Source organism: Nothoprocta perdicaria, unplaced genomic scaffold, assembly GCF_003342845.1.
Source record: "Nothoprocta perdicaria isolate Ctin4 unplaced genomic scaffold, notPer1 scaffold_88, whole genome shotgun sequence".
NCBI classification, from domain to species: domain Eukaryota; kingdom Metazoa; phylum Chordata; class Aves; order Tinamiformes; family Tinamidae; genus Nothoprocta; species Nothoprocta perdicaria.
The window spans coordinates 2,542,082-2,568,862 of record NW_020456176.1 but is presented as its reverse complement, the minus strand read 5'-3'; the positions used below and the strand labels follow the sequence as shown (position 1 = coordinate 2,568,862).

The 26,781-nt window shown below is 37.3% G+C and overlaps 1 protein-coding gene across 1 annotated transcript in view; it reads right to left on the bottom strand.

Moving 5' to 3' along the window:
- Window positions 1-26,781, bottom strand: part of RAB28 (RAB28, member RAS oncogene family) — a 63,044-nt gene that overhangs the window by 34,858 nt on the left and 1,405 nt on the right. Inside the window, exons 3-6 of the mRNA XM_026052407.1 lie at window positions 26,711-26,776; window positions 19,658-19,754; window positions 14,261-14,349; window positions 6,509-6,638 (exon numbers count right to left, since the gene is read on the bottom strand). Coding sequence (XP_025908192.1) covers window positions 6,509-6,638; window positions 14,261-14,349; window positions 19,658-19,754; window positions 26,711-26,776 — 382 coding nt within the window. The remainder of the gene's footprint in view (window positions 1-6,508; window positions 6,639-14,260; window positions 14,350-19,657; window positions 19,755-26,710; window positions 26,777-26,781) is intronic.

Here is a 26,781-nt window from a genome sequence, read left to right as displayed (position 1 = left end):
AAAGACAGGGGTGAGACACCTTGCGAAGAAAAAGATGTTATGTCTTAAAAAGCAGTATTTTTTTCAATCCAATAAAATAGATGCAAAGATTGTTCAATTTTTTTTAAATATCTATTTGTATGTTGCACTATATATTCCACTACTGTACTAATGGAAAAGAACAGCAAATTAAAATAAGCTACACTCTAACAGCACAATATCTCCCATGACTCTCAGACTGTGCAGACATTCACACATTTTCTGTTTATAATTTTTTTCATTTACTAGACTCAGCTTTTGTCCACCATATGTCCACCACAGATTAACTATTCCCTTAGGTACAATTAAGGGCTTTCCATTTGTTGTAAGAAGACCTAAGTATGAAGGACGCAGCCAGAAAAAACATTTCTACCTAAACCAAAAACAGAAGCACATTCAGCCTGAACTATGGTTTATGCAGCATCTTTTTTTATTAGACATATGTCTACATTGCTAAATAAACTACGGACAAAATCCTGGGAAACAGTAAGAGATTTCTCAGCCTTTCATTTGTGTATTATTATAAAAATAGAATACATATACTGTTCTAACCTTTGCATTTAAGCCGTTTACTTCCATTTCCATTTTTCAATGACATCTTTACAGATTTCTCTGAATTTAAGCATAACTGTTACTGAACGTGGATATATTATTTATTGGCATTTGAGTTCCAGTAACAATATCCTGCTAGTTCTCTCAATTTGCTGTCTTGTGCAGACAAGACTTACATGCACAAATAAAAAGAAGGAAGAGCAACCTGAAAATTTCAAATGCTAGAAGGAAAAGAAACCAAGTTGGTAATGCTACATGGAATATGAAAACATTACATAATAATTGTTATCAGTTGGATTAGTCCTCTCTTTTTAGACTATCTCATACTCTTGTTAAGGCAACATATGACTAGAATTAGAATATGTTACATTTGTCAAAGTTTACACAATATCACTCCTAATAGGTTCAAAAGAATGGAAATTCATTTACTTCAAAGCAATTACACCTGTTTACACTGGAGTTCTCTTTGGGCCATACGAATTTCAGACAACTGGTATAACAACAAATTTCTATCTCATATAACCATGTATAAACTATTCAGCCTCATAGAATAGTTAAGAAACTGCACACCCTGCAGCTAAATTCTATAGCGCAGCAGAATGCAACCCAAATGGCAGAGTTCTGAAAGGTGACTGTGGGTAAAATTTGGGTTAATTTGCAAGTAGATCAAACATATACATTTACCACAGCAGATAACACAGAGATCCGGGGCAGAACGCAGTAGATAGGTACTTGTGTTGTGCCCTCTCAGGTGTTCTCCTTTCCTAGCCAGTGGAATATTTCAAAGTAAATATAACAGCACTGCAAAGATCCATCCACACATACCCGCCTAGCCATCCCCTTGTGGCTGCATTCCCCTTACCTCTGTGAGGCACACATCACACCATGGCAGCTTTGTCCTAATGGCAATTCAATTGAGATAATTAAATAGATGAGTTTGGCAGTGCTGGTAGCCAGCAATGTCTTTGCTTCCACTACGAACAGTATGCTTAGCATCACTTAGGAACAAAGTTTTACAAGACAGATTTTTTTTTTTTTTCAGATAAGCAAGATCATCTTATGGCTAAAAAAATATGCATGTTTTTAAACTGCTGTCATCCCTTAAGTAATACAGAATATATTCAGACACTGGGTTGTAAATATATTATTCCTGGGAATAGAAAGTGATCTTTTATTTCATTAATTAAATTTCTTCTTAAAAATAGTAAATAGACCTTAGCTGACAGAACTTCTGATTTGACGGAAGAAACAAAATACATAGGACTACCTTTTCTATTAATCCTGCAGCTCGTTGAGGCAAACATTCTATACATATTTTCAAACAGGGTAACATTTTACATTTATTCAAATGAGTAGGTAAATTGACCGTAGCACAGGACAAGGTTTTCTTTTTAAGGGAGTCTCTACATATAAGCAGTTTACCTCCCAGACCCAGGAGCACGTGGAGGTTCAGGTGACTGGTCCTGCTGTCCAGCATACAGGATCTATGCTTTAATCAGGCAAAAGACTCCGAGAAAGCAAAACGAAGCCTTTGCATGAGCTGCTCTGCACTTGTTTTGATTACAGGTGAAGGTCCCAACAAGTTTAAGAGCTTGGGAAATGAGAACAGAAAACAGCTGGGAGGGCAAGAGGGACACGGGAGTGAATGTGTGTGCGTATAGTCCTGACCTTTAATCAAGCAGTGTCTTGAGCAGAGGATTACTGAGGAAGCATTCCTGTACAACAGCTAGGAGTAACGCATCCAAAAGCAGCCTGGATAGGTCCTGTTAAAGGCCAGATTCACATTAGTACACAGCACACTAAACATGCATTAATTTGTGGGCTGGAAAATGTTTCTCCCTGCAGTCAGATAAGATAGCTAAAAAGATTTAACATTGTATGTAAATGCAAGCTAAAGGGTGCACTAAAATGTAACCTTTAAACTTCACAATATAACAGCGTATCACTTCCTGGTGGCAGATAGCACTCCAAGATCAATTAATCACGGCTAAGACGAACAACGGTCAACATTCTTAATTAGTGTTGTGGCACTCTCCTCTGTGCCCTCATCTGTCATGAGGACTGTTTAAAAATCTGAGTTATTAGTCTTTATTGAGGAGTGGACCTGGGTAATATCTCTAAGAATAGAAATCATTCATCCATCCACTATACACTGGTACCTGATAATTCCTACCCCCTATATAAGTTACAGATAACCGCCGCCCTGAGACCATCTAAGTAGCTATAAATCAAAAAGAGTGCAGCTCCCATGCAACCTGGGTTAATTTTTGTTTACAGTATAACCACTGAAAATGTTGGTAGGACACTTGAGGAGTCTGGTTATAGATTAGTGCAGAGGAAAATATACAAAGAACTAGTTCGGGCAGACAGGAACAAAACACATCAGTCATAAAACACAGTAAAACCTCTACAATTCACACGAATGACCAGACAACCTACTGTGAATTACAGAAATTCAAATCAATACCAAAAGTTTAAGCAAAGTTCCTAAATGCATAAAATACATTCTTTTGATAACTAGATTTTAATTTATACTATGCAAAATGATACAAAGTATTCAACAGTACAATATCTATAAAAGTTCTACTTTACTACACAAACTTCAATGCTTTTCTTTCTCTCTCTCTCTTTTTTTTTTTTTTTTTTTTTTTTTTATTGTTGACAATAAAGCTGAGACCTTTATTTCCAGGGCAACTCAAGTGGCATATAGCAACATAAACGCATATTTCAAATATGCTCTGTATTAAATAAGATTAAGATACGCAAAAGTAAGCTACAGATAAGTTAAGGAAATATAATTAAAATTAATTAAATGATTAATTAAAAAGACTTTTAAATTAAATGATGATTAATTAAAAAGACTAAATTAAGTTCTATGATTCTATATGTTGTCACTGAACGTGCACACGTGCGCGCACACACATACAATTACAGAAAGAGAGGGATTTAACCGAGCACAGGACAAGTGCAGGAAGCAGCTCAGGGCAAGATCTTGGCTCAAACCATTCTCCTACTGTGATCAGATCAGTCGGCCAAGCTGTAGAGAGAGACGTAAGGAACTAAAGAAGAAAGTGAAAAATAAAACTTAGCATGAAGGAGAACAGCTAGTCAGTTTACAATATTCCTTTCATAAAGGAGAATGCATCTCTAAAGCTCTTGTGCTTTTTTCAATTGCTTTTAACAATTTAGTCTCTCCTTTTATGTACTCCAGAAGTAAATAAATAAATAAACATTTTTGGAAATTTAGGAATTTCCTTAAATACGTAGCTTCATTTGATCACTAAATTTGAATCTGTTACCACCACGACAGCACATTTTAACAAGCCACCAAACTGAAGTCCCCCTTTCAGCAGACACACGGGAGGTTTGCTGCATTCCCACTTCCAATCTACTGCAGTGCAAAATAAAATGCAGGAGTCAAAATTCGTGCCGATTCATTCCCAGCCAAATTCAAATCCCAACCAAACAGCACAATTTCTTCGATTTTGGTAGAATACTGAAGACCTTCCTCCAAATTTGACAAACTTAACAGCTGCAATGATCATAAATTGATGGAATAATACACTAATAAACCATGGATTTTTACAGCAAATTTAGCACCTAGTATATAACATTTACTGTTATACTTGAACCAATTTATCTTTTCAATGACAGAATTACTTGAGGAAATTATTTAGATCTGATGTAATCCATGTGTAAAGTCCTAAATATTTGAAGAAAGATATATTTCTCATTTTTTTCCAAACTTTTTTTAACCATAACTTCATTCCTATTTCTGAAGTACTGTAACAAAGACCCTGCTCCCCATCCCGCCCTCAAGGAAAAAAAAAAAAAAAGAAAAAAAAAAAGACTCTTTCTGGTAATATTAACAAGTGAAAAGATCTGATAAAAAGGAGCCTAACCCCAAGTTAAGAAGACTTAAAAGGGCTGCTCTAAATTTAGCCCAAGAGTTTCCAAAAGGAATGGTTACAGATAAGCTTATAGATTCTTAACCAAATACCTAAATAAAGGCCCAATTTTCCAAACTAATGAAGTATCATGAGTGAAAATACAGCATTCTCATCTTAAAAAAATAAAAATAAATAAATAAAAAGAACTTATATCAGAAAGAAAGAGTAACCTGACTGTGATTATGAAAGTTTCTAATCTTTCATTGAATATATTTGGATATATTTCTAAAAAACACTCCATAACTCAAAAAAACAAGTCTCAGACAAAAAACTATTGACTGAAAGTATCTTCCCTAAATCATGCATGAGGTCAAACATGTTCATGAAATGACTTGAAACCTTGAAACCTCCTGCCTTTGCATTCTACAGAAGTGCCTTACCACTTACTGACTAAAGAAGTTGATTTATTTTGAACACACCATCCCATCTGAAAAAAAATTGTTAGCAAGGGTAGTTTTATCCTTTCATAATATGCAGAAATCAACATAATGCTTCGCTCCAAGCACTTACCTTGTTTTCTTTTTACATAACAAGAAGAGCCTGACTACACAACCTCTCACAGGCCATTAAAGCACTAAAACTGAAGCCCTCTGAGATGATGTTGTTCTGCTGTGAAGTCCAGGAAAGCAACGATTCTCTACAAGCTTAATGCTGAATTAAAAACAAACCAAAAAATGTGACCACTGTAAGCAACATTTCCCATAAGCCTTCTTTTGAGTGACACTAAGCAGTTCACAATGTGTGCAACAGCAGCAAATATCCCTAGGACGACACCAAAGCAATAGTTTGCTTTTCTTCTTCAGACACAGTTTCCAAAGGAAAAGCAGGCAGCAAGGACAGTTTTCCTCCAGATGCTGTTTTCATGAAACGAAAGCTTTTTTCCCCATGTCTGTCTTTTACCTGGAAATTCATCCATATTCTATTTGCAGATGCTAATGAAGAAATGTACTTTTAAGAACTACACATTTTCATATGAGGAAAAAGAAACAAGCAAACATACACTTCAAGAAAAAAAAAGAAAAAGATAAAACATGCTCATTCAATTGCAAACACAAACCAGTAATCTGGTTTTCTGCCTATATGGTGTCATTCCAGCAAAAGAAATTACTTATGCATACCCTACTGTAAATACTCTGCAAGATTTGCAGAACTCCAGTTAGGAAGTCCAATTTGGGGGTAAAATATAAATCAGTGAAAAATATTTTTCATTTGAATTTCAACAGAATCTGTATTATTTGCTCCGGTGTGCTATAGTACAATACAGTCTATGTTATACTTTCAGAAGTGCTATTTATATATTGTAACTCTAAGAGTTTCTCTGTTTTCTTCACAGAAAAAAGTAGTCTTTCATAATTAATATCATAAAAATTGTAACACTGTGGTAGTAACAGCAGAGTTAACCATTATGAATTAAAACATTGTCTCTATATTATTTTTAAATGCTTTTGAACAATATTACTTTTCTAGATAAGGTCTTCTCTCTCATTTTTCAGTTAATGGGACATTGTGAAAGAGGTAGTAAACAAGAACAACATAGAACAAGTAACCTTACTGGTAAAATTACCTTCATTACGAAAATAATATCAAATAAATAAATAAACTCAAAATATTATACTTGTATCTAACAGCGGATCATAGATACCAATTATTTAATAAGTTTTAATTACTTGTAAAATTGCTGGCATTAAAAAAAGTCCTCTACATTCCTGCGTGCTGCTCACCAGGTAAAGAAAACAGAGGTAGAGAGGCTGTGTCCCAAACCAAACAGGCTCCAGCAAGCCCCTCAACCCGGCTGCCCAGGAACCAGAACCCTCAGGTGACCCAAATACATTATCTAAGCACGACCATCACAGGCTTAATACACAAGACACAAATACAGAAATGAATTTCCTTTTACTAAAGATATATAAAAGTATAAAGAAATAGCTTGTGATATTTCCTTAAATGCACACAGTAATATAATCAATGCTTAAAAATGAATAGCTTACTTTTATTTCCAACCAAGGCCACAAGAGGCTGTGTTTCCGAATCTTCGTTAGCTTTTCTTACAGCATTATACCAGTCTTCCAAATTTTCAAAGCTCTGGCAGTTTGTAATATCATAAACCAAAAGAATACCCTAAAGGAAAGATATATGTAGAACATGACAGGTTATAAAATATTGTTAAATGCTAAAATGTTATATGATTATTATAAAACAGATCTTTACAAAGAATGGCACTTTTCCATTTGAGAAATAATTAAACAAGTTAAGTACAAGCTTCTGTAGTAAACATACTTTACATGGAATAGAGAAATATTGCAGTATTTCAAAATCAGGGAAGTAAAATCAGCTAAGTGAAACAAAGGGAGAGAAAATGGCAATTCACGAAAGAGCACAATCAGTTAGATGATAAATATTCCAAATTGCATATATACCGTTAAAAATTCCATGGAGAAGGACCTCTATTTTAGCTAGCTTTGTTTGTAGTCTGAAATTTATAACTCTCTTTTTGAAGCGAAAGAAAAGAAAGGAACAAATGTATGACTGAACTGTTTTTCAGATCACCTGACTGTTGCCTCTCTCCTCTCCTTTGGAAGGTGAACACCAAATCCCTCCCATTTGTTCTATTGCATTCAACTATACTATAAGAGGCTAAATAGCCTGTCATTGAGGAACAGTCAGAACTGCCTTCTGTAGTTGTCCTCATGGAGTTCACATCTATAAGAAAAAATATGCCTGGAACTACACACAGTCTCAAACATTGGGTTTTCATGAATAATCTCGGGAAACAATATGACAGCAGCAAAAGCAGCCAATTCAATAGCTCAGTGTCAACTGAGCAGATTTTTCAAGGGGAGTTTTTCAGAGGTCAGTCTGGTATACTTGATAGTCTCATGACTGCCTCAGATCTTGAAAGAGAACACATGCTTATCAGATTAATTTCACAGATGAACACAAATTGGTTGAAACTGAAAGAGTATTTCAGGGGAGTTCAGATCATAAGATGATCTTGCCAAATGGGAGAAACAATCTAAAAAGAATAGGATGCAATTCAATCAGGACAAGTTCAAAGAAGGCAATAATCAACTGCACAAGGTTAGGAAACATCTGGCTTTATAGCAGGTTCTATAGTAAAGGATCAAGGAGTTGGAGTAGACCATAGTCAAATACTAGTCAAACTTGAAGCAAAAAAAAAAAAGAAAAGCAAATTTCAGACTGGAATGAAACATGCAGATAACATATTGCATCCAGCTTTGGGCACGAATTGTTTAGAAGAGGTAGACTAGAATAGGGTACAATATCAGAGGTTTGGAAAGCATAATTGAGAAGAAAATTGGGAAAAAAAAATGGACTGCATCAACAAACACAAGACCCAGGGCCGGCATGATGCTAGCGTTAAAAACTAAGTGAAGGTAATAAAGGCTCTTTTTTTATATGCTTTTACACTCAGTTTGCAGATGACACTGCATTAGAAGGAGCAGTCAATACACCCGAGGGCAAGGCTTGCCATTCAGAGACACAGACAGGCTGAAAGAAGGGGCCAACAGGAACCTCCAGCAAGGAGGAATGCGAACCCTGCAGCTGGGATGGAAATAGCAGCAGAGGCTGGGGAGAAGGGCGCTGACCCGCTGGGGAGCGGCCAAAAATGCCCCCAGGGCCTGGGCAGGCAGCGAGGACCACGAGCCTGACGAGAAGCACTGGAAGCCAACACGATCCCGAGCTACAAGCAGCAGCCCAGTCACATGCTAGGAACTGATTATTCCTCTTGACCCAGCCCTGCCTGGATCACATCTGCAATAATGCATCCCATCTTGGCCTCCTCTCTCCCCTCACATACACAGAAAACGTGGATAAACCAGAACAAGTCCTGTCAAGGGCCACCGAGATGGTCAGTGCATCTGTCCTCCTAGGAGACGCTGAAGAAATTGAGCTGGTTCAGCATGGAGGAGAGATGGGGGCCCTGGGCAGGGCTTTGGGGGTCCTGCCAGCAGCCCTCTCCTACCCCCAAGGAGGCTGGTGAGGAAACAGAGCTCTTCAAAGTACTGCAAGGCAGGACAGAGAATGCAATGGGCATAAATCAGAACAAGAGACATTCATAGGGAAATAAAACTTCTTCACTGTGAGAGAGTCAAGCAGAGAAACAGGTTGTCCAGACAGGCTGTGTAGCTTCTGTCCTTATAGGAACAGACTCGATAAAGCCCTAAGAAACCTGGTCTGATCTCACAGCTGACCCCGTTTTGAGCAAGAGGATGGACTAAAGGCCTCAAGAGTTCCCTTCCAATTTGAATTTCCTATTATTTTCCTTGTCTCCTTGATCACAGAAATAGGATTAATTCACAGAGATAAAATTACAAAGAAAGGAGTATATACTAAAGAAAACACGTAAACAATGAGAACAGTGACCTTCTGAAAAATACCTTTGGCGGTGGCAAAATTCCCCAAACTGAACATTTTTTCAAGGTTGATAAGTATGAAATAAAACTTATACATGCACAGCTTCTGAAGAGGGGAACAGATCCTGAGACATCTTCAATATCTATTTCCATATGACTGCAACACAAATTCATCTCTTACTTCAAAGTCATCAACTTGAGAACAATGAGCTTATTGTTCCGTAAGCAACTATGTCTATTACTTTCTGAAGAACAGTCTTCATTAGTTCCTCCAAGAAAGTTAAATTATGACACTTACTTTCCTTTCCCTTGTTTTCTTCCTCCTTTACCAATCTAATCCAATCTAATATTAAATATTCATTACCCTCTTCTAACTTTTCTACCTTTAGTCTTTAATATCTTGTGTTTCACTTGTCCCGACCATTTTAAGAACTAAGTATACATGGAAAAGCATTTGGACTATTATAACATAAGCCTTGTTCCATAAACGATACTCTACCACTTCTTGTATTCACAAAACTAAAATACTAGAACACTACCTTAGGTGGTTCTGCATCTTCGATCTGTTTCCTTCTGACCTGTGTACTACACTATTGTTCTAAAACACCTTTTCCAATTTTCCTCTCCCAGTAGCAATTTTTGCTCATGAACCAAGAGATTATTCCCAAACTGTTAAATTCGAATAACTTCTTTAATAAAAGATGAGATCCCGATACCTACACCATGAAATTTTTCTCAGGTTGAAAAAAAACAGCGGTAAATATCGTCATCTTTCAAACATCAATTGATGCTTAGGGTAAAAGCAACAATATCCATGATTTCGTAGGAGACTGGTAACTGCAGTAAGGGCACAAGGTATCTGCTTCACCACCAGCTGACTCAAGTTTTATGTCAGAACAATCCACCCAAGTAGGGGAAAGTTGCCATCATTTAGAGATATACAAAATAAATAAATAAATAAATAAAAAACAGCAGCATGGCATCTGGGTCAAAGAAAAATTATGACTTAGCTTTTGACACCACAGCACTCTAAAGCAGTTCACTGTGATTCGCATAATTAATGAAGAACTAGCCACAACTCCATAGTTAATTTTTTTTTAATTTAAAGGAGAAACTCCATCTTTGTTTTCACTAAAAATACATTGTATTTTCCATAGACTTACATTTTATTGAGCACAGAATGAGCGGAAAGCATAAAACCTGTTATTTCCCCATTATGCGTGAAGAATTAAGGCAGCAAATTAACATTGGCCTTGTAACACAGAAGTACCACATTTCTCCGCCATGAAAAGAGTCTGAAACATGTGGAGGACAACATGCCGAGAACAGTATGTTAATTCTCCAGTCTCAACCAATGTGGCAAATATTCCCTGCTTGCATAATTACCCTCTAGTAATAGAGACATTTTGCCTACATTACTGCATATGTGAGTGCTTTTTGTTTCTGAATTATAAAATATTTTCAAATATAGGCCACTGGAAACTGAGAATACTGTAGAAATGATTTGCTGGTCTCTGGAGAAGGTACGGTCTGCAGAACTCTTATTCTATTAACAAGCCAATTTATGAGGTAGCATATGCCAGCTCTTAAGCATACTTTAAGCTAGATATGTGGATAGGAGCAGCAATTACAGCTAAGAGATGGGAGCAGCTCTGAAATGTATTTCCCATGCAAACACCAGCACTGTTGTCATACAGGATCTAGTATAGAGCAGTGCTACCACTATGAAAGCGTCAAAAATATTCAACCAAGCAACATTCACACTAGACAGTCAATATTTAGAAGGTGTCAAAATTATGTCAGGGTTTGTCACATTTTAAAAAGCTTTTAAAAAAGTGTAAAAATGTACACATGTAATTTTATTCTCTAGGTTTATCCTTAGCTGGCCCCCCACATTAACTGACTTTTATAAAAATGCAATAGATTTTACAGTTTCTTAATATTCATAATAATATTCATAAAATATTTTAGAACAGAACTATGGAGATTAAGGTTTGCTAGATGCTAAATATTCATTTTAGCAAAGAGTAACTGATCTGCAAGTGAGCGAGGTACCATAAGGAAGTTAGTCTTACAGAAAATGAACAGTTCACAGACCACATAAACTTAACCACTGTCATCTTTGCTGAGACAGAGGGTATAGTTGCATAATTGAATGCAACTTAGTTGCCACGACTTGGAGTTATTGTCTCTTAGCTCAGCTGTATAATTGTATACTTACTATACAATTATTCTTGGCCTTCTACAATTTTGAAATAAATGTGTCAACTTTAACTACCACTTAAAAAATGTTGCTTACTACCATTTTACTTTCATAGAAATCACGGAACTCTTTTCCTGCTCAGCTTTCAAAATTCTTTTGATTTATTAGTGAAATTCAGCTATCAAGATGGGATGCAGCAACTATATTTTCCTTGATGATTCTCTCTCTCTCTTTTTTTTTTTTTTTTTTTTTTTTTTTTTTTTTTTTTTTTTTTTTTTTTTTTTTTAAATAGCCAAAGTCAAAAACCAACAGCACCTTAGCAATAACTTAACCAAAAGTTCTATCCTCAGGATATCTTCATTCAAGTCTGAATCAAATGATTCAAAGAGCAGGGAACCGCCAGTGGCAAATTTTTCAACATAAAGTATAGACAGATTCACTGCTTAATTCCACCTGGTATGCTGATCACGTTTCAATAGCTATCGAATAGGCTATAGACTTCCCATCAAGATAACATTTTCAGTTGTCGATTCTCAAAACTTGCAAGACCAGCTGGTCTACTGTTCTATACGTAGGTCTACCGTACATGTAATTTTCTGAGCACAAAACCAAGAATTTAGCCACCAGTGGTTTCTGAATCTCTCCTGATGATCAGTGGGATGAAGAGCAGCATCTTCAGCCTGGTTACAGACACCTGCGAATACCGAATAAAAGCCACGTGCATACTGCAGGCACACTGCATGCTCTTCTACACATGTATTTTCATGCATGTGGAACAACTGAAAACTCCTGCAGTAGATTCAAATAATCTTTTCTACATGCATTATATTGCACGTATTTATATTGCCTGTGCACATTACAAATAAAATGCTTAAAACGTCCGTTGTTCCTCTGCTGCCACGCCTTGGGCATACCTACTTCGTTCCTAGAAACTCTATACAAAAACACGACAGTACACTTAAGGTCTGAAGAGAGTGAGCAGACTGCTATTTATCTCATCTTTTGTTATGATAATCCAAGCTGGAAGGTACTTCCCATCTAGATCTTCCATCTCTATGGCAAGCTCATTCTATCTCAGCTGCAGGACTTCACAGCTGCCCTCACTGAACTTCCTGAGGTTTCTACCAGGCCGCCCCATCTCTCACAGTCTCCTTCAATGGCAGCTCTGCCCTCACACACAGACCATTCCGAACTATTTTGATGCCATCTGCAAGCTCACAACATGCTTGTGCCATTGTTCACATCATTAACAAAGACCCAAAATAGGACTGACTACTACAAATAAGACACTGAGCTAGAGAACATTTCCCTTTCAACGTCCCTGTCAATCCAGTCTACGTCCCTTTGCCCAGTCTAAGTCTCCCTACTTTGGCAGCAAGAATCCTGTGAGAGATGATGACGAAAGACTTGCTGAAGTCCAGGTGAACACAGAGCCAGCCACCTGCTCACATAAAGCTGTCCAGTTCGTTAGGCACAAGGCTTGCTAAAGCCGGCCTTGCTGACTCTTCTCAGGCACATTTCTGCCACCTCGATGCCCATTCATGGAATTTTTCTATGTATTATTTAAGAAGATTTTTTTTTCCTTCTAAATATAGGCTAGGGAAAAAAAAAAATCACTTGCACTATTTTACCCTTCCCCTTTTTCTTCCACAAAACTACAGATACAGATGTTCAACATGAAATAAACTTCAACTCGGAAACAAACTGAATGCAGTGCCCTTCAGAATTACTCACAATGGTTTCCAAAAACACATGAATATAAGGAGAGCGTTATCCGTCTTAAAGAAACGCTGCAACAAAGCTTATCCTAAACGGTATTCAAAGTCAGCCCTGAGGGTAAGAAACCCTACAGACTGTGGTGTTATATGCCAACAGAGGGAAGGAGAAGAGCCACTAGCTCATTAAAAAAGAGGGGGTAATAAGAGAGGGTGGAAGCAGGTTAAAGAAGAAAGCGGAGGTAAATTCTTTTTTGATTTGCTTAAATAACAAAAAATGAGATTACTATAAAATTCAGGCTTAATGCTAGGAACCTACCTTGGAGCACTGCAGTTAGTTTTTAGACTTAGTACTGTTGATAAGAAACTCTCAAAGTTTATCACCAAATGCTATGCAGAAAAGCGTTAATAGTCTTTTACTTCTTTCACAGAGGTTGCTTTGTGCATATGGCAACAATCTGTGATAAATCAAATTCCCTTTGCCATGGAAGCCAGTTTCTCCTGTTACTTGGTAGATCTTTCAAAGGGCAGCAAAATATTTTTTAATAAAAACAGCAAAAAGCACTTAGCTATTTTTTGAAAGTACTAAATGTGAAATTGAGATATTTGTCTTCACCGATCAATTAATAAACCCTAATTCCTAATCAGCCATTCTTGCTCTATACTGATTAAAGTTTCCAACCAGTACAAGTTTTAGGAGCCCATATTTCTGCTGCTTAAAGCAATGGGAAACAGATACACTTGTTTTCTTTTCAGATATATCAATGAAGTGTGTTATGTGCCTATCGTTCCTACTACAGACTCCAGATTAAACTTATGATCATTCCTGTTAAAAAGTTTGGCATCCAGTACATAATGCCAAACCACAATATAAAATACAACAGTACACTAAGCTCTCTCATATTAACTCTTAATTCCCTAAGTCACTTGGTTAACCTCTAGATAAAGTTTTCATTGGATAAGGGTTCAATAAAAACATTTAGCTACCTGGTTGCCTCCTTTTGTTTGCCCCTTAAAACACCAATTGCATGTATGAGTTTAATGGTGTAGGATTGCTCTTAATTTCCTCCTTCTACCTCTTCCCCCCAGGAGGCATCTGCTCTCAAAGCAGCCACTATATCTGCCACATGCAAATCCAAATAGCTTTTACTATTTATTATGATTGCTTTTCTCAACTCGAGACATAAGGCATAGAAACGGACATATGTTTTTAGAGTTGTTAGGAGCTAAAAATAAGCAATTTTACTTCGCTTTTTAAAGTCAGCTAAAAAAAAAAGCCTACATGCCATGTTAAAAGTTGCTGATTACTATCAATTAAGTTAGGCTAAGCAGATATTCAATATTGAGATCTACCAAAAAAACTGCATGATAAGTATAAATTTGATAGCAGAGTCCAACAAATTCCATCTCATTACTCAAACAAAATTACCATCATTTATATCATACCTGAGCTCCGTAGATATATTTATCCAGCATCTTGCCTCCTATTGTTTGCCCTCCTATATCCCACACTTGAAGAGTAACATTCAAATTTCCTAGAAAAGAGAAAAAAAAAAAAAACCACTACAGATATTTTCTTTGACAAGAGTAACCTGGAAATTTAGATACAAATAAAATTAAAGACATTATCACAGCTGGCAATACACTTCTGGCATATCAACTGAAATAACATTTTACAAGTATGCAGTAAACAGTAACTATACCTAAATTCAAAGATTACTTAAACATTTGGAAAACAAAACAAAACAAAAAGTCTCCATCATCCAGCTATGCTCATTAAGATGCAGTAAAATTATAGATAAAGAACCCGGTATAATTATTTCACAGATCATTAAAATTGTATAAAGCAATTCTACATCACTAACTAAAAGCTAAACTGCATATTTTATAGAATGAAAGTTTTTATAGCACAGCTATTATATTTAACTTCTATTAATATCAACCTAATATTTGCCATCAATATTTTTTTTTAACTCTCACAACCAAAAAAGCAGAAAACGCACAGAGTAAGATTTTGGTAAGGATGCTTTCAATGTTACTAGAACATTACAGAATTATATAATTGACAGATTAGAAAGAAATGCTCACACCACTCTGCTTTGAGGAGCCACTCTGGCTTTCAGGCAAACTATGATTTTCTTCCTTCCTCCACCACCCTGAGAGAAGCACAATACTTGACTTGATTTACATAATTTCATCCTCCGATAATTTTTTTCCAAATCAGGAATACATCTTCCTTTCAAAATGAATCTCTCAACAGTCTTCAAACCTGATATTAAAGCTATATTTACACTATTATTAACAGACAGCTTTTCAAAAATATGCCTAACAAAATATATAAGTAACTACTGTGGGATATTTAATATCCTCTAAGTTATACACATTCTGCAAGCTAGCAATACAGAAACCCACAGACCAAACACAAACACCAACCTACATCTCTGCACCCCTGCAAACGTATCAGAAAGCAGCATTTTGCACCACTGAAACGGTTTTCAGAACTACACTGATTGCCTAGAAGTACCACAGTCTAACACAGTAGGGCCTGATGAAATTCTCTCTAGCCTGTATGCAACTCACAGGTTAATAACAATCCTCTGTACTAAAAATAAAATAAAAATAATAAAAACCTGCAACTGCCTATGTATTTTATTCCTAAATACATGCATACACATATCCACTACACGTATCACATACATATATATGCATCAAAAAATCCATATCACAACATTTGAGAGAGGAGTGAAACAGAATAAAATATTAATATGGATTGCTAAAAAAGTTTTGCTCTTAAATCAATATATTTAGTTTATGAACTACCTTACTTCACACAATGTGATCTATTCAGCCATCAATTTACAACCAACTGCCTTGTGCATTGCAGTTATGCAAGTGAATGTGCTCTGAGGAAATATATCCTGGCAGTCAATGAATATAAATAATAAATCACAACTACACAGCTGAATATATGCTACTTGTGGTATTAAGTACAACCACACTACATTTTTATGATGCATCTAACTTGATTCACGTTAGAAGGACTCATTCCTAAATTGGTACTTTGGTCTCAAACACATAGCAACAAAATGAGACAACCTATCCATAATACTTATTTAAGCTAAACTGAGCTTTATCAAATATTCAAGATAAAGCATTATAAACAGAGCTTGGTAAACACATCATAAACACTCCTCTTGAGTAAATTTAACCTCTCACGGAACAAGAAGCTTATTTGTTTTGACAATGAATCCACTATTCAGTAATTGATTCTTTTCAAGCTTAGGACATAAGTGACTGCAAACAACGCAGGTAAGTCTTGTCCTAAGACGACTATAAATCATCCCGCATGCACAACCTCCTGAATGGCCCCTGCTTTCTGAAAGGCCTGGGCTTCTTTGGAGGGGGAACAAGCTAAACGCACTCAAAAGCCCACCCTGCTCCACCTAACTTGTTTGCGCACGTCCTGCTGCAGGCTCACGCATCATTCATCCCTGTTGGGTGGAAACAAGCTTTCTAAATATTACAGCTTTCAAATTCTGCATTTTTCTGACGCCAAATTTTGTGTTAAAATGCTTTAATAAGGCTCTCCCTTTTCCCCCACTGCCTGCCGCCGAGCAGTAATCAAGCACAACATATTGGGCATAGTAGCTGGGTAAAAATATTAAATTATCCAAGATTTTTTTAATGGAGATGTAATGATCTAGTAGTGGCTTCTCATCTTAAAATGATTATTACTTACTTTCTTTTCTTATATTTCTTAATGCCAGAAAAACCACTCTCCCCTCCCTCAAAAAAAAATGGAAGGTTCATTTAAATAACCCATAATTAAGATCGGAGTAGCTCATTAAAATCATGCTGATCATCCATATTGGAATGAAAAAATATGAAATAATTTTTACTATTTTCCTTGGGAGCATGGGAGGAAATGAAGTCAGGATTACTCTGACAGAAGAGGAAAAAAAAACACATTTTTTTTCTAAGACAATTAACAACTATATTAGTAATTCACAAAACTAATTTCTGGGGAAAAAACCTCAAATTCTATTTGCTGACTGATTTAGAAGAATAAATGAACTGCAGGACATTATGAAAACAAGAAGCACCTACGCATGAAATAAGACAGTTCTTAGAAACAAAGTTAGCATACCAATAACAAAAACTGAAGAATCCCAGAAAAAATATTATCCAAGACACTGATAAGGGGCAAGAAAATGTAAGCACTTCTTTGCTCTGTAGGAAACACATAGAAGTGAGAAGTTAAATTAAGAGTGGAAACACTGTGCAGGTATCTGGATTGTTTCTGGTCTGAACCAAAGCCACCGGGCTGATTCCACAGCGAGCCTGTAAAAATATGCTTGGTACATTGGTTAACCTTCCCCAAAGTGCTGCACAGGCAGTCAAGATAGAACTAAAAACACATGCCTGTCTGCTTCTTGTCCTGAAGACTTTAAAAATATTAATAAAAAATCCTTTTCACAGAAGAACCCTGTTTACTGAACTGCACCCACAGCCCTCCTAAAAGTATTTTCACTAGGGCTCCCAAGAACCTCTATCAGCCCAACCTCTGAACAACCTCTGAATAGCAGGTACCCTATTCTAAACAGCAAAGTCTGCACAGTGGTTGCATCCAGACTATACAACATACAGGATCACAAAATACACTGGATTTGTTAAAAGTATTTTTAAATACAAACTGCACAAAGATAATTTGTAAGTAGTTACACACTAAAAGTTATATTGTTCACAATTAAATAGGTCAAAGACCTACTGTTTGCATTAAACCCTACTGCTTCTCCGTGGAAAATATTGCCTTTTTTTTTCCCTCCTCACCATGGTAAAACAGCATCTCTTACTAAAATATCTGAAGACAAATAGAGCTTTTACAGAAAGTACTTTATTTTACAAGTTCAAACCTATTTCTAATGCACGTTCTAATATAAACTTCTGTGGAATTTTATAAATTGATCATTTTAAATGTAAGCAAACATTTCAGAATTTAAGAAAAAATATGAAATAGTGTAATAATAATTAACTGCCAATTCTCCTACTAAATAACAGAAATCAAGGCTACTTTTTTCTGCTGATATGCATATCATGATTTCCGTTCAATGGCACGAATTAAGCTTTCAAATAAACATAGCAACTTTGCAAACCCAGAACTAATCAAGAAATCAGAAAAAAATCCATTTACTTAAGTGCTGGTATGGAAAGCATTACTTAAGAACTCGATCCCCTACCCCCCCTTTTCTTGTTCTCTCCCTTTCCTCTCACTCCCCCGACCACCACTCCGACCGTCCCATACAACACACAAGTCTGTCTACCCACATGTATACATGAGCATAAGAAAAGACAGAATGAGAATCCACACCAAAAAAATAAAAATAAAAATGCTTCTTCATGAATCTGAACACACTGCATGAATGCTACTATTTTGTTAATGATAAACAAGGGAAATGGATGCACAGCCTTTTTGTTGTTTTATTTCGAAATACATTCTGATTTTGCCACAAAACAAACTCAAACATCATAAAATATGAATGAGTTCAATTTCCACCTAAAATCCAGAGTTTCTATGCAACAAGCGTATTTAGAATCCCAATAATGTGCAAGTAGCTTCTGTATGCTTAACAACGGGGAAAGAAGCTTGCAAAAATACAAGTTCTCAGCATGATTTGTGCACATATTTCACTTTCAAACACTGCTCTAAGTGTTCTACATATTGATAGTTTTAGGAGTAAGAAGTAGAACAATAAAAAAACTTGTCATTTTTATGGAGGAATAAGCACTGAAATTTGATATTTTATCTCTCACCAAGAGGTATAGTGAAATGTCTAAGTCAAAAACAAAACAAACACCAGGATATTTTTTTAAGTCTTCCTGCATTTGGTTTCACTTTAAAAAGATATATATTAGCATAATCAAGAAAATATTAACTTAAGAAAATAAGTTCAAAAACTTAGCATATTTTCTTAAGACTTCAGGTTATAGCTAAAATACATCGTTTCTGGTTTTGCATCTCCTCACAAAAGATAGAACTTGTATCAACTTTATCAAACCTCACTACAACTGATTACTAAACATGTTTTCTAGCTCTAGTTTCTGAAACCAAACTGCTCTAATGAAAAACATTCATGCTTATAAATTGAGGCACAGATCAATCCAAAGAAAAAAAAACTCACTTAAAACTCCCAATTGTTCAAAAACAAACTTCTAGAAGCATCTATTTTTTTAATTATTTCTTTGCATTTTCTATGCAGTGTGCAGCAACTGGCATCTAAATAGTTTCTTTGCCATCGTGAAATGAAACATCTTGAATGCTCAAACTGTATTTTTATGAGTGTCAAGGGACCCTAAATTTTAGTGGTCTATTAAATGCCAGCAATTTCATGCTGCCTTGAATAAAACAGCATTCACATCTTAGAGTACTGCGATTCCATAGTTACACTACCTTCTCCTCACAACTGGCATTTTGGGTTGTATTTTGTATAAAATTGTTTCTTTCAGAAAGCATTTTTTTCAATTAATATATTTAAAGTTCTATCTCCTTGTTACATGCTATCTTATCCACGTGGACAAGAGTATATTTAAAAATTATTAATTAATTCACTGCTCTTAACTGAATTCAGTATTTTACTGAAGTACTTAAAGATACAAGTTGCAAATGTATGACCCTTTATTATCAGCTAAGAACATACTTAGAAAATTCTTTCTTAAAAAACAAATTCACTTTTTCATTAAAAGCACTGTAGGGAGCTTATTTATTGTACTGTACATCGAAGACTTAAGTTTTTGCAAGTTTTATTCCTGCCCAACCTCTCAATGACAGTTTCTTTATTCTCTTACCTGGCAACGTTATCCTTCTCAAGAAGAAGTCCAGTCCTATAGTTTGTCTGTACTGCTTTCCAAACGTTTCTTGGGCAAAACGCGTGGCTAGGGATGTCTAAAACAGAACAGTATCAAATTAAGTTGACATTTTGAAAGGCTGAAACCTCGATGTGATACCAGAAGCAGGTACTACAGTTAAACGCTATTTTAATCCGGGCACGCTGACAGTGCTTGCGGGTTTGCATTGACCAGCATTCCAGCCAGCTCCAGGATCGTAGCAGGAGGTGGCCCTGGCTGCTAAGGTGTACACAAAGAGCAAGGCTTATGTTTCTGTTATACTTCATACTGAAACTCCAGAGTATTATACAGATTTGAATGAAATATCATTAGTACACTCCACTTGACACAAATGTAATGGATACTGTCTATACGTGGAGGGCTTACATTTTTAAAGAGTGCTCATTTCCAAACCAAGGGCTCATCCCTGGTACAGGACACCACAATCCCAAGCCAGGCCTCTGGGAAGGAACGGACATCTGTAGAGTGCGGAGGCCCACAGGGCTCCACAGACCTGCAGGACTCCTGACACTGTGTAAAAGATTTAGGACTGGGGACTATGTAAAGACCAACATAAGAGCCAAGCCTGCAAACATTTATACACAGGGAAAAAAAAAAGAACTAAAAGAACTCACGTTAAGAAACTATATTCGCAAAAACATTCAAAACTTTGGAAATTTATTTCTTAAATTTGTATTTTGTGACTTTATGAAAACAGACCAATACACCATTTGCTTAGTAAAGAATACCAACTTTCACTCTTTGATACAGAATGCTGCTTTTACTACTACTACCATCACCACCACCACCACCACTAAAAGGATGCACGACTAATACACATAAAGTAATGAAGCAGAGTATTCCACTTATTTTACTAGCAATTCAATCTCTTCAAGAAAGGCCAGGGTAGGGGGGGAAGTCCCACTATCTAAAGAAAAAGAAGTGCAATTAAAAACTATTTGCACCGTTTATATTATTTAAAAAGAAACGCAGTGTAGCTAAAAACATATCCTTCTCCAAATTAGAGGCATACACTTACAAATCTTTTCTTAACATCGCATCTAAAACACAAAAACAAAGTAACTACAAAAAATAAAACCTCCATTTATTTATGCAGGGCCGAAAAAAATCTTCACACATACACACTGTGTTGCTCAAGACAACTCAAAATTATTAAAAAAAAAAAAAAAAAAGAATTTTTTCATCAACTTTCAGTTAATCAAGACCTAAGGGGATAAGTCACATCACTAGTTATTAGGAAATGCTGTTAGGGCACATTCAGTTAAAAATGCTATGGTAAAATAATGTCAGCAGTTCTGAAAAGTGAGAACAGGCAGGTTCTATTACCAGAACTGCTCTAACAAAGACCTAAATTATGCTAGGGAACATGTTGAGCAAGTACACAGAATAAAAATGTAACTTACTCATTTTCTGCATGAAAACAAGGCCACCAGAGCTCCAGCATTAAAGCTCTAGTATGCACAGACAAACATTTATTCAAACATAAAATTACCTGGGAAGCAAATAACACAAGATTTACTGTTTTCTTGCTCGCATCACCCTTGTGTTCCTGTTGCTGTCATGTTCTAACAGGTATTTTGAGATGAGAAGATAAGTTTAGGAATTCAAAAAAATAAGTTAAAAACTGTGGCAATATTTTCATTTAATTCATTGAAATCAATTCTTGGAAGGATTAAAAATAAATAAAAAGCATGTACACTAGGAATACAGTATTTAATAAACTAGTATGCCCACATATTTTTATTATCATGGAAAAGCTAAGAACTACACAGAATGAGTCTTAAGAAGATTCTCCTGGCTGTAGCTATGTGACCATAATACTAATGACATGCAAAATGAAACTCAATACAAATTTGGCCTGTAACACTAAAAACTCGTATCACTGACTGTTTAATTTCAATAGTCAGAGCTCCGGGATTATAAAGACATTAATTTAAAACTGTCTTGATCCTAAATGATGAAGATAAGAATAAGAACATTGCATAAATACACTTTATAATCTTTTCCTTGCAATTTTGCTTTTCATTAAGGTAACTAGCATGCAGAGTATATCACCCGACTGCATCACAGTCATCATTGATGCTTCAGCACATCAATTTAGATCCCATTAAATAAGCAACCACTCCCTTCTTGTTTTAAGGACTCAGTAAATATTAGCTTTATCACTCTGTGACACTCCATATTCCCCAAAGGTTTCTAAGGGTGTTAGTAAAAACAACATACATTCAATTAACAGCCAACCAATAACAGCAACAAGTGATCAACAGCGTGGCAAAGTTCTCTTAAATAGTTTTCTCTACTGCACTCCTGAATGCAAAGGAATTTACAGCAGAAACCATTGACTGACTTCTTTTAATTTTTTTTCCTCTAGTGAATGTTAGTGCTCACAGAAGGTGTTGGATTACCAGACTGCAGTCCTCTATTTATTCACAGAACAAGCATTTACCCACAAAGTACTAAGAGCAACAGCTCAAACTCCTCCACAACAGGAAAGAGAGAAGTTACCTCGGTGCATATACAGGTGCTTTTACAATACAAATTCTCCCTTCAGTCCTGAATTTGTTCTCTATAGTGCTTCTCTAAATATTCTGCAAAGTAGGACTACTTGAAAAGCTAGCTGGCAGGGCCAGTGTAAAAAGTATATAAAAATAAAAGTAATCGTTCATGCAACTCCAGCTTTAAAAGTAAGTGATCAGTGGTTATTTTTAAAAGATCATCCTCAAATTATAAAGTTTTCAGCCATTAATCTAGGAACTAGATAATCTAAACAAGGCCTTATTCCTCGACATATCTACTAAGCCAATCAGATACCAACTGTCATAGTACACCTTCCATTAGACCTAATTTGATAGATTCAGACATTTGCTCCCAAAGCTTTAAAGCAAATGCTTATATGTTCTTCCAACGCAGCAATACATTTTCGTATCTTGGTCTTGCAAACACCTTATTTTAAGGAGTGGGAGGTGGGAGTCCATTGGGTACTAATGAACAGCAATCAAGACAGCAGCAGAATATATACAAACCACTCTTAAAACTACAAAGGGATATCTGGGCAGTTATTTTGCAGATAAACAAAGATGCAATTAAACCTTAAGGGTGAGGCAAGAAAGAATTTCTTGTTTTTATTTTTCAATGTCATCAACTTACTGTATGAATGTTGCTGACAAGCTATTCTTAAATGACTACATAGGTAAATTAAAAAGGAAAGCAAAAATATTTATAAAGTAGTAACTGGCACGTTTCAAGGCACAAGTAATGACAGACAGCTCTGGCTGACTTTTCACACACCAGGATTGTGTGGCAACTCATAAGAGAGAAGGCTGCCAAACAGAGGATTTTACTCAAAGAACTATGGAATGAAACTTTCAGAAAGGGATGCCGAAGTATAACATAATAGCTACAGCAGTGAGAAACTAAAACTAGAAGTCCATGCACTTAGCACAAAAGTGCATAGTCCTGGAACAAGTTTCCATTCATGCACCAGCTTCACCAATCTGTTGAGAATTCACTACCGCTTTCCTAAAAGCAAGAGGCATCTGTCCTTTCCTTGATTCCCTTCTAAAAGGCCAAGGCCATTTAGCAACACTGACCCTCAACCATGAGCTCTGTACTAACAAAAAAAAAAAAAAAAAAAAAAAGACAAAATGAAAAGAAACGCTGGCTAAATGAAGAAAATGCAGCAATGACTATTAAAGAAAGAAAAACTGCTCAACACAGAGGACTTCTCACTGAGAACAGTCTAGTTTTGTTGTGAGGGAGAGAGGGAAAGGAGAAACTGCACAGCTACCCGATAAAGATAGTATTTCAAAAACAAAGGAAATTCTTCTATGACGCTAATGTCTTCCCATTCTACCTCCACTTACTGAAGTAGAAGTAGTTATCAGTTTCAAGCCTGAAATTATGAAACTAGACATTAACCCGTGAAGAAATATTCATATAGGCCAATCTGCATAGGACACCATAGACAATGTCCTATTTACAAGCCTAATGCAGTGGCAATAGTTAGTTAACATTTTTAAAGATTTTGAGACCAAGAGCCAGTCTTTTTCTCTAAGAAAACTGGTGTCCTCAAAAATCCAAAAGGAAGCGGCACCACTCGGCTATTACAGCCTGTGTATCCACTCCCACAAACCCCACATCAGGTTGGGCACCGTGTCTATTATTTTCAATTGGGTGGAGGCCAGGGCTTCCAGCTGCAATGGACGGCAGCAAGGCAGATCTGCGACTGCTCTTCTCCTTCCTCATGTCTGGTTTTCAGGACCTCCCTTGCTGTGAATAGCTCCAAGATGTACTTTCAGAGGCCCCAAGTCCTGAGCTGGTGGTGATGGTCCCCCCCACAACAGTAGTGGATCAGAACAGTTCCAGTTCAAACCAAGCTCGCCATATATTTTAATAACAAAACAACCACTGCAGAGCAAGAGCAGAAATATATCAACCTTTTTTTTTTTTTTTTTTTTTTTTTCCTTCATTCTGGTGTTGATTTCTTGTAATGAAAAACATTATTTGGCTTAGGATAAGAGGGCAAGAAAGACCATTTTAAGACCAATATATGCACAGCATCCTTATGCATATATGTTCCTTTTAGTCATCAATATTCAGGAAAAAAAAACATACTACTACTGACAGCTGCTTATTTTTGTCTCACACTGTCCCCTATCTCCAGTTTCAATTTCTTTTCAGAATGTTTTCCTAGTTTTTGCCTACTTAAAAAAAATCTTTTTAGTACTGTGTTCTTGCTCACATTGATCACCTTAATTTTGCTTTTCAACAGCTTATTTAATCACTATTTTACTCTTACAGCCTCTGTCCCATACTCTTCTCGTGCTTGTCATGTTTCTCATGCATGTCTCCTGTCAACTTTCCTCTCCTTAGACTTTACTCTAGTAGTGCTTATTCCTTCCGTTAAAACTCCAAGTATCCAATTATTCACGAAGCTACTGCAGAACAAATCAAGTACAACATCCCTCCTTGCCTCACGAACACAGTAATTACCAGTCAGTGGATACATAAACATTGTCTTCAGCTTGAGATGAAATTTGTTTTTAAACTGCTACCAACAGTTTCACAAGACCTGAATCACATCTAAATAACGTGTGATACTGGATGAGGAAAATAAGTGCAAGTTTTCATCTTCAGCCTGCTGACAAAATGACATCACTTTTCTGCATAACTGGAGACCATACGGCTCTTGATAGCCAAGAGGGAGGGTATTAAAAGAAAAGCTAAGGAACTATGACAACTGTGCCAATATTACACTGAGCACACGAGATACCTCTGAAAAACTGTATCTCCCACTATAGCCTACACTCCTTCTGCCCAGCAATTCCAGAGGAAGAGAAAAAGAGTATCTTCAACAGTAAATGGCAGGGCAGGTATGCATGCATGTAAAGACCAGGTGTGAAACAGATGTGAGAGGCATGGCCAGAGACCTGTTCCAACAAGCAAGCAGAAAAGGACCAACAAAAGAGGGAAACTGCAGTGATTTAGTCTTCAGAGGTGCTCTTATTCCTCCCACACCAAAACTCAATCACTTCTCTATTTATACCAGCTTTTCCTACAAATGTGGTATTACAACTGTTCACTGCTAGAGCTGCAGGATGGCTGGAAGAAGCTTCTATTACAGCATCATCTAGGGGGGATAAGAGGAAAAGCAGCCCACCACAACATTGCTGTTGTTCATGCAAAATTAACTACACTTGAATTACAGGGTTCCCAGATTCAGCAGGACATCCAGTGAACGGCAACTCCCACGTGAGAGGCAGGAACCAGCAGGAACACACGTCAAAACTCAAGAATGCCGGAAAATTCACGTTTGGTGCAAGGTCTTGCCACCAGGTGCTGAGCAGCACTGGCAAAAGGATTCTTCATTCTGAATGGAAAACTCCTGGGGAAAGGAACCCAAGCAAGCTGCACTCCAGACTTCAATCCCATGCAATCCTTAGGTTCCCATCACAGAGACCAGCAGCCCTGTCCATCTCCCGATTCTCACAGAGGTGGCATCACTTAAGGTTGCACATAAAGTCATTACAGACAGAAACAATTTTCTGTTTTAACATAAAATTCTAAGTAAGAGAACAGAGTCTTGGACATACTTTCACCAAGAGTCTACTTCTGGTAACGGGCAGGCAGCTTTTTAAATCACCTTTAAGACTATTTCTTTTTTTCCTCCCAAACTCTAAGTAGAGAGGTCCTCCTGTCTCTCCGTATTTTCAAAGCTTAGTGACAAATGAAAATGTGCATTCTTACAATACATGAAAAAAATAACATTCTCAGATGCATGTCACAAAAGGATTCAGACCAGATATAGCACTGGGTAAGTTGTTAGCTTGTTCTCTACACACATGTCTAGTGAAGATCAGTGATCATCTCCCTGGACAACAAAGCGATCTCTGCTTTGCCTCAGTTGGTCCATACTTGCCCAAATTTCCCAGTATCTTTAAAAAGGCGAGTATGAAGTGCACTCATGGGCTAATAAAATACAGTTTATCATAACTACACTGATCTCATACAGGAGAAAAAAATAAAAAAGAGAAACAAAAGAAAAATAAAAAGCCTCAAGAAGCGAAGCGGGTCCCAGTTAACCCGGAAGGTGTTTGCGGCCCTGGCTCTGCCGCTCGCACAAACGGGGGGCGCGTTGCCCGCCTCGGCTCTCAGCTCCGAGCCCCGGCTGGGAGGATAACGGGGGCCCGCGGGGCAGCTCCTCGCCGCCGCCCCGCCAGTGCGGGCGCCGGCGGGAAGCCCAGCACGGAGCGGGGAGCACGCCGCCAGCCGCTCGCCTCGCCGGGACGCGGGATTAAGCGGCACGCGCCCGTGCGCAGGGCTCCCTCGGGCGCTACGGCGCCGCTCCGCAGGGTTCGCCGCGGAGCGCCGGGGCCGCGGCGGCCCGTCGGGGCGGGCTCGGCGGCTCCGAGCCACGGGGAAGGCGCGGGCGGGGAAGCGGCCTCGGAACGCGGCGGGGGCGCTCGGGGGGCGCCGCCGGCGGCCGGCACTGACCTTGCCGCAGGTGCCGTCCCCCAGCAGCGCTAGCTTGAGCTGCCGGTCCGGACTCTCCTCCTCCTCCTCCG